The sequence below is a fragment of the Branchiostoma lanceolatum genome, chromosome 16 (genome assembly GCF_035083965.1).
Source record: "Branchiostoma lanceolatum isolate klBraLanc5 chromosome 16, klBraLanc5.hap2, whole genome shotgun sequence".
Classification (NCBI taxonomy): Eukaryota; Metazoa; Chordata; class Leptocardii; order Amphioxiformes; family Branchiostomatidae; genus Branchiostoma; species Branchiostoma lanceolatum.
The window spans coordinates 66,021-78,045 of NC_089737.1; the positions used below are offsets into that span (position 1 = coordinate 66,021).

Genomic DNA, 12,025 nt, shown 5'->3' on the forward strand with positions numbered 1-12,025 from the left:
CTCGGAAGTCTCCTCTGGAACATTGTAGAATATCAGATTGTTCCTTCGCGACTGCGCTTCCATCTGGACTTGCTTATGCTGAGCACTATTCTTGTCTTTCTCATACTTTTCCTGTTTTTCTTCATAGACTTTGACTTTCGCAGACAGTGTTTTCAGTTCTTTTCGTAAGTCAGACACCTCTTCTTCCAAGTGTTGAGAAGAGTTCGCAATGTTTACAATGCTTACAGTATCTTTGCTCACCTATTGTTTCAGACTAGCAAGCTCTTCCAGTTGAGTATTTATATTTTGGAAGATTGTCCTCATGTCGGTCCCTTCAGTGTCCAGTTCTTCATCAGTTTGACACCTGTAGAGCTGTACTTGCGCTTCTTGGCATCTTTGTTGGTAGGAGACGTGTTCGTGTGTCTCGGCATGATGTTAACAGTAGTATAGTCTAAGTCGGAGGGGTCGTATGATCCGGGCGGCTCCGGGCGGCTCCTCTGGCGCCGCCCTTATTAGCCAAATATGTGTATAATTGACAGGTCGCATATGAATGGCAAGGCCCCTAATAGCGTAATATATGTATGATTGACAGGTCGTATAATGAATGACGCCGCCCTCATTAGCATAATATGTTTATGATTGACAGGTCGTTTAATGAAGGTAAATTATGGTTTATCATATGTGTATGTGTATATGTTTATATTTATCCCATATTACCTAGGTTTATGGTATGCCGTGGCCTTTTCCTGGCCTTGTCGTTGATATGATGTATGTCTAGGTTTATGATATGCCATAGGCTAATCGAGGATGTCTATGCTATATGCAGTATGTAGTGATCAGAGATCAGGGAGGAAAGGATAATGTACTAAGGAATTATTATTATTATCATTTGATCGTATGATTATTATTATTTGATCGTATAAGTATCATGCGGGCTTACGTGAAGATATATCATGTATATACATACTTAACCACTGGAGTAGATGGACGTGTTGCTCCGGAGTAGAATATTGCGCGGGAGTATGCTCCGGAGTAGATGATTAAGTGTGTTTCGTGGTAAGTAACATTATTTGTCGTGTATTTTGATATATCGACATCTATATACGTACATAGCCTTTTGAATGAATTAATGCTTTGGAGTAGATGGACGTGTTGGTCCGGAGTAGAATACTGCGCCGCAGTATGCTCCGGAGTAGATGATTAAGTGTGTTTGTGGTCATTGACGTATATTTTCCACACATGTGTCTATCATCATGTATGCATATATCATCAACACGAAAACACAAACAACACTAGGGTATGGGGATACTGTTTCATAGCACTTTATTTATCATTGAAGTAGATGGACGTGTTGCTCCGGAGTAGAATATTGCGCCGGAGTATTCTCCGGAGTAGAATATTAAGTGCATTTGTGGTCAGTAACGTATATTTGCCATGTATGTACCTATTATGTATGCATATATCATCAACACACACACAAAAACGACACTAGGGTATTAGGATACTGTTTCATAACACTTTATTTATAACACAGTCATGAATGCATCAAGACCTCACAAGCCAGCGTACGTCGTGTCCTATAGGTTACGGGAAACGCGATGTCAAGTATACATTATGAAAGAAAGTTGTGCTGATGGCGGTATGTCAACGTTACATTATTTCAGGACGAGGTAACCATATTTCTTCAACAACGTGTTTTCTGAGACCCAGTTCTTGCTGTAAATGATGTCAAAACTGTGACGAGGCAACGCAGCAAACTCTATCAGATAAATGTTTTTGCCAGCGCGTTTCGTCTCTTTGATGACGCGTTGAGGGACATCGCCTGGCTGGTGAGGTAGTGGTATGGTCCAGTCTCGATAGAGTGTAAACTCCTCTTCATCACCACTGTCGTAGCCGTACTCTTCACTTTCATTAGATGAGGACATGCTAGACATGTCAGTCTCGGAACCACTTGGGTCGCTGTCTGTTCCTGTCGTTGATTCCTGAGAGTCCATCACAGACTCGTCTTCTTCAGAGACGATTTCTTCATCATGTGACACCATCGACACCTCATCTTTGTCATCGCCAGTGTTGCCTTCTTCATCTTCTTCGTTGACCGATGAATTAAACGAGTCCGTATCATGTTCAGACGACATGTCGGAGTTGTCAAAAATATCGCGCCCTCGGTAAGGGACTGTCTCGGTGTCTACGACGACTTCTCCTGAGGCAACGGCCGACTCATCTCGGTGTTTTCTTTCTTGGTGCCGATCGAGGTTGAACTTGCGAGTGAACTCCTGATCACAAATCCGGCAGACGTAAGGCATGCTTCCTGCCACTTCGGTGGACAGTGGGAAAATGACGAGATATGGATGTGCACACAAAGATATATCTTCCATGCAAATGAGTGACTCATGTTATATATGTTTTCTCATCTTTTTTATTTCAAGGATGCGTTAATCTTTTTCAATTGGCACACATTGCGTTGTTAATCTTAGCTTATGCGGGAAACTTAGCTTATGCGTGTATCTGTCTCGAGCTATTGTTAAGAAAGAACGAAAAACAAACTTTATGTGAGGTCATGTTGGCTTTTATTTATACCGTGGCACTAGCTTTGTACATATGTATGGGCAAATAGACACATTGTGACATATCTGCAACCGAACAATAGATTGTCGTTCAGTTTGAAACACTAACTCTATCCTAAATATACAGTATGTCGTTTTCTTATATGGGCGGACATAGCAGCTATGTACAGACATAACGTTAGATAAACATCATTGGTAGCGGTCTACAGCCTATATGTCTAAGGGTAGGGTTGTGACACCGTCATCCTGAACTTGACGTTTTGGATAAAAATAAGAAAAAGCGTCGCGTGTTTGCGTGTAGGTCAACATCTGATTGTCCCTCACGCGGAAGCCTCTGTTCACGCCCTGACCACTTTTCTGGGTCTCTAGGACTCGGAGGTACTTTTGGAGAGTGATGTTGTTGTCTTTTTTGCTCACCCCCTTACAGCTGAATTTGTCATTTGATATGTCTTCACCACCAAAACAATAGTAGGTTTTGGAGCACAGCGCGACAATCGCATCCCCGGACCATTCTTCCTTGAAGAGCCCGGGAGTGCGCTTATCGTAAGCTGCGTGTTGGGGGTTGTCCGTGCGGGGGAACCAGAGGTGTTTCTCGTTTTCGAACCTATTACGCATGTGGGGTTTGATAACATCCTCCAGCCTGTCCGCGGAGATGGCGATGTACGCCGAGTCCGTGTCCATCTCACAATATTGAAAATCAGACACGTCCACGAATTTCAACATAAAGTCGTAATAGAACTGGAGCATGCGCAATTTAGCATACTGATAGACGAAGAAACCAATTTGAAGGGGCAGGTCGTATTTGATGCGGCGCTTGCCCGTCTCGATTTCGTAAAATCCATCGACAACCTCGGTGATCATTCTGAAACAGGGGTAGTTAATCTTTTGCGTCGCAGTGACGTCACTGTCGCAGTAGCACACGTCAGACTGCTTCTCTTTGTTAGTGACCGTCTTGCCATAAGCACTGTTTCCAATCAGTTTCATCGTCTCCGCGATGATTTTCTTTCTGTCGTCTTTGTCGCCGGTGTTCAGGAATTATCGGTCCCCCAGGAAAATCGGTCCCCAATCCATGGTGGGCGTGGCCTAAAAAGTACGAAGGCTCACAGGGCCAAAGCATAGATATCATCCACAAACACTGTCTTTGAATTGAATACTTACTGCCAAATGTATGAATTGTAAGAAGGCGGGACGGACATTGTCCACAAACACAAATATGAACGTTTCATCAACAAAAATATCAGTTTTTGGCCATTGCAGGGACACATTTTCCCGGGGTAGCCAGGATTTCCGGTCCCCTCATAGGAAAGTCAACAACTCTTCTCCTAGTAGTGATGCATTTGGAAAAATACTTTATTTTTAAATTACTTTAACTTGAGTTGATGCTCTTAACACAAAAATATAAACGTTTCAAGGGCAACAGTCTCTGCATTTGTCCATTTAGGGAATTCAGGGGAAGGGAACTCATTTTCCCGGGGTAGATCTAGCCGGGATTTTCGGTCCCCTCATAGCAAAGTCAACAACGCTTCTTATGATGGACTTGGAAATTGTTTGTCAACTTAAGGGACGCTCTTCTGACGACTTAGCACAACTATAAACGTTTCAAAAGCAAAAAAAATCTCAGGATTTGGCCATTGAGGGATTTCAGGGGAAGGGGACACATTTTCCCGGGGTAGATCTAGCCGGGATTTTCGGTCCCCTCATAGGAAAGTCAACAACGCTTCTTATGATGGACATGGAAATTGTTTTTCAACTTGAAGACGCTTCCCCGTAGACTTAACACAACTATAAACGTTTTCAAAAGCAAATTTTCCCGGGGTACCCGGGATTTTCGGTCCCCTCATAGAAAAGTCAACAACGCTTCTCCTGATCCATTTGGAATCCTGTTTTTATACTCAAAGACGCTTCTCTGAACAACTATAAAGGTTTCAAAGCAAAAAGTTTCAGAACTTGGCCATTGAGGGATTTCAGGGGAAATAAACTATAAACGTTTCAAAAGCAAAAGTCTCAATATTTGTCAATTAAGGGGGAGGGGGACACATTTTCCCGGGGTAGCCGGGATTTTCGGTCCCCTCATAGAAAAGTCAACAACGCTTCTCCTGATCCATTTGGAATCCTGTTTTTATACTCAAAGACGCTTCTCTGAACAACTATAAAGGTTTCAAAGCAAAAAGTTTCAGAACTTGGCCATTGAGGGATTTCAGGGGAAATAAACTATAAACGTTTCAAAAGCAAAAGTCTCAATATTTGTCAATTAAGGGGGAGGGGGACACATTTTCCCGGGGTAGCCGGGATTTTCGGTCCCCTCATAGGAAAGTCAGCAACGCCTCTTATGATACATTTGGAAATTTGTTTTTATACTTAAAGACGCTTCTCTGAAGACTTAACACAACTATAAAGGTTTCAAAGCAAAAATTCCAAGATTTGTCATTTAAGGGGGAGGGGGACACATTTTCCCGGGGTAGCCGGGATTTTCGGTTCCCTCATAGGAAAGTGAAAAAACCGTTTCTTCTGATGTACTTGGAAATTGTTTGTCAACTTGAAGGCGCTTCTCTGAAGACTTAACACAACTATAAACGTTTCAAAAGTAAAAAAAAGTCTCAGGATTTGGCCATTGAGGGGATTTTAAATGGAGGGGGACACATTTTCCCGGGGTAGAACTAGCCAGGATTTTCGGTCCCCTCATCAAAAAGTCAACAACGCTTCTTATTTTGGACTTGGAAATTGTTTGTCAACTTGAAGGCGCTTCTCTGTAGACTTAACACAATTATAAGCTTTTCAAAAGCAAAAAAGTCTCAGCATTTGACCATTGAGGGGATTTCAGGGGAAGGGGACACATTTTCCGGGGGTAGATCTAGCCGGGATTTTCGGTCCCCTCAAAGAAAAGTCAACAACGCTCTTATGATGGACTTGGAAATTGTTTGTCAACTTAAGGGACGCTTCAAGGAAGACTTAACAGAACTATAAAAGTTTTAAAAAGCAAAAAGTCTTAGGATTTGGTCATTGAGGGGATTTCAGGGTAAGGGGACACATTTTCCCGGGGTATATCTAGCCGGGATTTTCGGTCCCCCTCATAGGAAAGTCAACAACGCTTCTCCTGATCCATTTGGAATCCTGTTTTTCAACTTGAAGACGCTTCTCTGAAGACTTAACATAACTATAAACGTTTCAAAAGCAAAAGTCTCAAGATTTGTCAATTAAGGGGGAGGGGGACACATTTTCCCGGGGTAGCCGGGATTTTCGGTCCCCTCATAGGAAAGTGAAAAAACCGTTTCTTCTGATGTACTTGGAAATTGCATCAGAAGAGACGTTGTTGACTTTCCTATGAACTAGGGGACTGAAAATCCCGGCTTAACCCCAACACGGGAAAATGTGTCCCCTTTACCTGAAATCTCCTCAATGGCCAAATGCTGAGACTTTTTGTCTTTAAAACGTTTATAGTTGTGTTAGGTCTTCAGAGAAGCTCCTTCAAGTTAAAAAAACAGGTTTCCAAGTGCATCAGAAGAGACGTTGTTGACTTTCCTACTTGGGGACCGAAAATCCCGGCTTAACCCCAGCCCGGGAAAATGTGTCCCCTCTACCTGAAATCCCCTCAATGGCCAAATACTGAGACTTTCTGCATCTGAAACGTTTATAGTTGTGTTAGGTCTTCAGAGAAGCGTCTTCAAGTTGAAATAGAGGTTTCCAAATACATCAGAAGAGACGTTGTCGACTTTCAAATGAGGGGACCGAAAATCCCGGCTATCCCGGGAAAATGTGTCCCCTTCAGATGAAATCCCACAATGGCCAAAACCCTTTGAAACGTTTATATCAATTTTCATACATTCGTCTTTAAGTTGAAAATTAGGGTCCGAAGTAGACCAGAGGAAGATTGTTTCAACTTTCCTATGAGGGGACATTATTTGTCGACAATGTCGACAGTGTAGAATTGTTATGTTACAGCCTATGTTGTTGTGGGCCTTCGTACTTTTAGGCCACGCCCACCAGTCTCAAACATGGACCAATGGCAGGAGGGGGACCGATTTTCCCGGGGGGACCGATAATTCCTGAACACCGGCACGACGTGCGTCACTGACTTTGTTACCAAAGGGTTCAAAACACTTTTTGGGTACTTATTCTAGTACCTGATAAACGTGGGTCACTTCCAACCCCTTCTCCAGATACCATTTTAGCAAGGGTGTTGCCAAAAGGATCTTTTTACCAAACATGCTACAAATGAGAGAACGCCTGGGTTTTGACATGATGTGATGTGTTTCGGCATACTGCTTCATGAAAGGACCGATGTCGTCGACAGAAATGTTGCAGTTTTTAAAGATCGGGGGCATTTCGGCAAAGTGTGTTTTGAGATGTGCAGGGACTTCAATATCGCACTCAACCACGCCAAACAACTCATCTTCGCGGACAGCTTGGAGGATTTCCTCTTCGGGAAATTTGTACTTCGTTTCGGTATGTGTCTTGCGCCCAGCCAAAAAGGCGGACACCTCTTGATTCCTTTTCAGTCTTTGCCACTCACACTCCCACATTTCGATCACTTTGTACCCCTCCCCCTGCAAATACTCAGTCATTTCGTCTGTGTCTTCCCTTAATTCGACCATCGACTTATTTCGAATTGAATTGGTGTCAATGTCCGCGGTGAGGTGGCAGTCATGGCCGTGCCAGAAGCACCCGTGGAACTGGAAGATTTCAGCTGTGGCCGAGCAAAACCCGTCCACGGGAACTTGGCGGAGACCAATACGTTTTTCAGTGTGGTTATACTTATTCCTGATGACGATGTCACGGCTGTGTCCGACCCAGTCTAACCATTCTGTCGCCATGCGGCCCCAGTAATGACCGGAATACTCTTTCTTAAAATCATTGTCTGCCTGACGGGGAATATAGTACCCGGTCGGCATGTCCTGCATCAGCGACCATAGGTATAAGGCGTTGGCATCGAAGCCAATCACCTTCTGACAGAGTTTTGGTTTTCTACCTATATCTTCCATTCCCTTCTGCCTGATATAGGTCTTACCCTTCTGGTGATGTCTATGAAATATTATACTGGGACCCCCCACGATGTTTTCTTTGAATAACCTGAACACGTCTTCTTTGTCTGGCAGTGTGAAGTAAGTGTTCGGTTGCAAGTTCATGAAGAGATACTTCAGTGTCAGACCCGGGACGCTGATCCCGTCCTTAAACATGTCGATCCCAAGGTCTTTGTAGAAGGCGGCCATCTTCTGGATGGCCTCCAACATCGGCACTACGTCCTTGTTGTTGTACCTACAGGAACGGCGAAGAAACAACAATCAGTCTTCCGAGCACGAACTTCTTTAGATCAATAAAGAAAGTTGTAACCCCACGAAAACACAAAAAGACGCACCATATCAAGAAGTCCTGCATGGTCGTCATGCCTTGCTGCTGCCACACATCCACGCAGTGCTGGTAGTCGTCAGGAGAAATGTGTGACCCCCGCAACTTGCTGAAGAAGGCATCCGGTGGTGGGAGTTGAGTGTGGTCCAGTTTGGACAGGTCGTCCATCCATTCATACCTGTCATATACATATGGGACGAAAGATACGTCATGTCATCTTTTGGGTTAACATGATTTTGGTCATATCAACAAGTGAAACAACCAACCAAACAACAAACAAACAAACGCACAACAAATGCGTCGACTTACGGGAAGAATCCTTTCATCTCCTTGCATTCGTACGCTTTGAGGAGGTGAGAGTACGAGAAGCCCGGCGCCACATAGTTGATCAGGTCCAGGAATTTCAGTTCGTCTGTCTCTATGGACATGAAACTGTTGTCCTTCTTGATGGGACGGAAGGTCTTCTGTTGTCTGTACAGATGGGGGAGGAAAACCTTCTTCATGGCGTTCACATCGTATCTCCCAGAGTTGAAGCCGATGACGGGTAACTGACGTAGGTGGCGATGGAGCCGGCCTATCAACTTGCTGACCCAACTTTCTTTTCCTGACCTTTTTTCTTCCCCATCTTCGTCAACTTCTTCGTATCCATCTTCTTCTCCCGACATCACAAAATCAGCATCTTCGTCTTCCTGTTCCGACATCACAAAGTTTTCCTCTGTGTTGTCTTGTTCCGACATTACGAGGTCTTGATCTGGGGTTTGAGACATGAAAACTTCGTCGTCATCCTCCGGGTTCAAGGCCTCTATCTGTTTAAAGACGTCGGCAAAATGCTGCTTCAACTTGTCGTAGGCCGCGTCACTGATCTGTTGAAGATAATTTAACATCTTGTCGGCAACAATGGCAGGATTACCCTCGGAGACAAAACATTTTGGCTTCGTGAATCCCGGTACGTTGGAGCAGACGCTGACGCTCAGCAGTTCATGCACGGCCTCCCACGTCATCTTGTCCGTGCTTTGACCGGAAATTGGTTTCAATAGGCACTCGATGTCGTACGTCGCCCGGTAAGGATAGAAACGATCGTCTGGATTTACGCGGATACCTACGTCATCCAGTTGCTCGAATATGGTTTGCCTTCTGTTGTACGCACCTCCAGGATAGACGTACTTTATGGCCCCTGTGCAGTTTGACTGGTGAACCTTCAAGTTGTAGGCACGGTTGAACTTTCTACCGCACAATGTGCAGCCGTACGATTTTGCATACTTCTTAAAGTCCTTAATGTAGCTGAAGTGATCCTCGTATAGGTTCAGGTACATCGTGTTGTTATAGCGGGTGAGGGGTCGCCTGACCAGTTCGGCAAATAGTGTTTCGTTTTCCTCGTCGTCGCCTTTATGAAGCGTGTACACGTAGATATTGACTTGAAAGAGTTTCTCTATGTCGGCCAAGTCATCTAGAGACACCCTGCAGAAATCTTTCTCGACTATGTCTACGGCTTTCAGATACTCTTGGAAGAGCTCCTTGGTCGACGTCTCGAGTTGTTTCGGATCCTTACCGTGGTGTGCTGCAAGACAACGGAAGAAGCAGAGGCTGTCGTCGAAGTGTCCATTTGTTCCGCTCTGAAGGGCGACGACGGCTTTATGGTTGACGAGATAGGAGGGCAGTTTTCTGGCCGCGCCGATGGGATGGTTTTTGCCCAGTTTGCTGACGTAGAATTCCACTTGGGTAATGGCGTGGACGATCCATTTAGAGTCGGGCCGCTGTTGTCGGCAATACTCCAGGACGTCCTTGTCGGCTATTTTGTCGAGGAATCTTTGCAAGTCTTCTTCGTTGTTGACTATGACCGGTTTGTCCAGGACGCGGTTGTTGTTCTCGCAGGGGTAGTAATAACGAAGTTCACCTTCCTTGCTACGGAGGACGAACCCGTACGACAGGTTGATCTTGAACGCATTCTTTTGGTTTCGGAATATCGCACGCACATTGTCAGGTCGTCTACGTTGACGGAGTTCAATCTAAAATTATATCTGTCATGGACCAGTTTTCTTTCAAAGCGTGTACGTATTTTCGACCATTTTTCTCTATACATCTGTTCCAAGGCCGGATCATTGTCTTCTAAAACTAATTCCTCGGGTTTTTCCCTAGGATCTTCTTGCAGGGGAAACGAGTGATCTGGTGGCGTGGGCTGCACCTTTCTACGTTTCGGTACAGCCTCGTTGGCGTTGCCAGAATGGTGACGTTTGTGACCATGGGAGGATGACGGTGTGTCCTCGGGGTGGGCCTCTTCCCCGTGCCGCTGCAGCTCTCTTACAGTGTTAAAAACCGTATTACACAGACGGCAGCGGAATATAAGGCTCGTCTGAGGATTGTCGTGTGTGCGCTTGTGTTCTCGCAGGTTGTCCGCTCTTGCGAACTTTCTCCCGCAGAAATTGCATTTGTGCTGGGGAGTGGTAGACGTGTGCTTCAGCTGCTGGTGTCGTTTTATGTCATGGGCACGGGTAAAATTTTGTCCACATACCTCGCAGCGGTGGGAAGGTGACGCTTTATGGGCTACTTTCTTGTGACGATTAAAGGACTGCCTATGTTTGAACTCTTTTCCACACTGGTCGCATTGGAAAGTCATTATTGTACAGACGACTTCGCTCTGAAACACAGAACGAACGACTTAAGAAGAAAAAAAAGCAGACAAATATGGGCAAAAATAGAATGCGACAGGACATGGAAGTCGTGTCTTACACTATGAACGACAATAGGGTACAGGCAGGAACAATATAGTGACAGCTTATTTCTAAACCAAGGCACAATGACAGTGTTTCCAAACATCAACTAGAAGGTCATTGACAGATGAACAAGTTTACAATGACATGGGGACCAGGACGACCGGACACAAACCATGTTATTTTGCTGTATCGCCTATGCGTTTCGTTGGAATTCGACTTTGTGTACCTAGCCTCTTTATATATTTGAGTATTTGGTGATTTGTAAAACCACAAAGAATCAAATCTTAGATGCGATTTTTTATTTTGTTTGCTTTTCTAGGATATCCTGCGGTGTAAAAAAAACCCAAAAAAACAGCCTCTTACGCAAACTTGTTATTCAATACAGAACAGTGGGAGAAAACACTTTCCCGGTAAGATCAGTACAAAAACCTTGCTGGGGCCTCAACTCCGAACAGACGGGATCCCGAATAAATTCCTACGGTAACCAGGGAACGCACACTGCAGCTGTACAACACGTGTACAAACTATAACGTACCAAGGAACACGATAACTAGGTATATGACAAAAAGTCACGTAATCGAAGTACTGTACGACATCCATGCATGAATGTGTATGTTACTGTGCATTTTCCTACTACCTTCATCTTTGAAAACAGAAACAAACAAAAAGAACTCTCTTTTCACCCTCTACATTCTTTTGTTTGGTCGAACAAAAGGCGTCAGGTCAAAAGGGAAAATAACTGCATAACGCTCGTCTCTCACGGGACAACAGCACGTCAAAACCTATACGACATGCTCAACAACTGGACATAGAATCGTTCTCCAATGCGTCAAACCAAGGAGATATTTTTCAGTACCATCTAGATAAAACTTCCTTGGTCAAACATTGACGAAGATATGTTGGAACAGCAAACAAAAACAATGTTGTTTCTACATCATAACCAGACTTGACTTATTTTTTGTTTAGGTGGTCATGGTAGCTTGCGCCTGAAGGTTTGGTCTATCACTTTCAGAACTCTTTCAGTTCTCTGGTCTATCGCGTTCAGTTCTCTGATCATCCTATGTATCGAACCATCAGGTGTTATAGCTCGGCCTTCATATACATTGAAGGGCAAAAGACGAAAAGAAAAAAGATGAAGGCAGACTTACCAGGTTGACGACTGTGACTTGCTGAGGTGACGGGCGCTGCAGAGACCGGGGAGAGATTCAGTCCGCTGACCGACTGAATTCTCGCCTCAGCTCTTGACCGCTTATAGAGCCCTCTAGCCTGGTCAAAACTGGTTCTCGAACGAACAATAGGTGGTGTTTCCATAGATTGCTAAAAATAGTACACGCCACCCGTCCCGATCGGGACATGTACGAACATGCTGACAGAAAACAATAGTTGACGTCAGGGGGGCACGCGGTGTTTTTCCAAAGATCTGCCTTG

At 44.5% G+C, this 12,025-nt stretch overlaps 1 protein-coding gene and 1 long non-coding RNA gene across 2 annotated transcripts in view; both read right to left on the reverse strand.

The window, feature by feature from the left end:
* The window catches only part of LOC136421724 (uncharacterized), a 96,435-nt gene that overhangs the window by 62,121 nt on the left and 22,289 nt on the right, over positions 1 to 12,025 (reverse strand). The window lies entirely within an intron of this gene.
* Positions 1,921 to 9,886, reverse strand: LOC136421681 (uncharacterized). Its single transcript, XM_066409155.1, has 4 exons — positions 8,196 to 9,886; positions 7,897 to 8,064; positions 6,665 to 7,796; positions 1,921 to 3,578 (listed from the first exon to the last, which is right to left on the reverse strand). Exons 1-4 carry the CDS (start codon positions 9,197 to 9,199, stop codon positions 2,754 to 2,756), a joined length of 3,129 nt encoding a protein of 1,042 aa, XP_066265252.1. The 5' UTR covers positions 9,200 to 9,886; the 3' UTR covers positions 1,921 to 2,753.

What these genes read in the sequence shown, in the direction of transcription:
- LOC136421681 (XM_066409155.1), bottom strand. Translation starts at nt 9,199, where the DNA reads ATGTACCTGAACCTATACGAGGATCACTTCAGCTACATTAAGGACTTT. An exon ending in ATGCAGGACTTCTTGATATG is followed by an intron (nt 7,797 to 7,896) that starts GTGCGTCTTTTT and finishes CCGTTCCTGTAG; the next exon opens with GTACAACAACAAGGACGTAG. An exon ending in AAGTGACCCACGTTTATCAG is followed by an intron (nt 3,579 to 6,664) that starts GTACTAGAATAA and finishes GGGGACCGATAA; the next exon opens with TTCCTGAACACCGGCGACAA.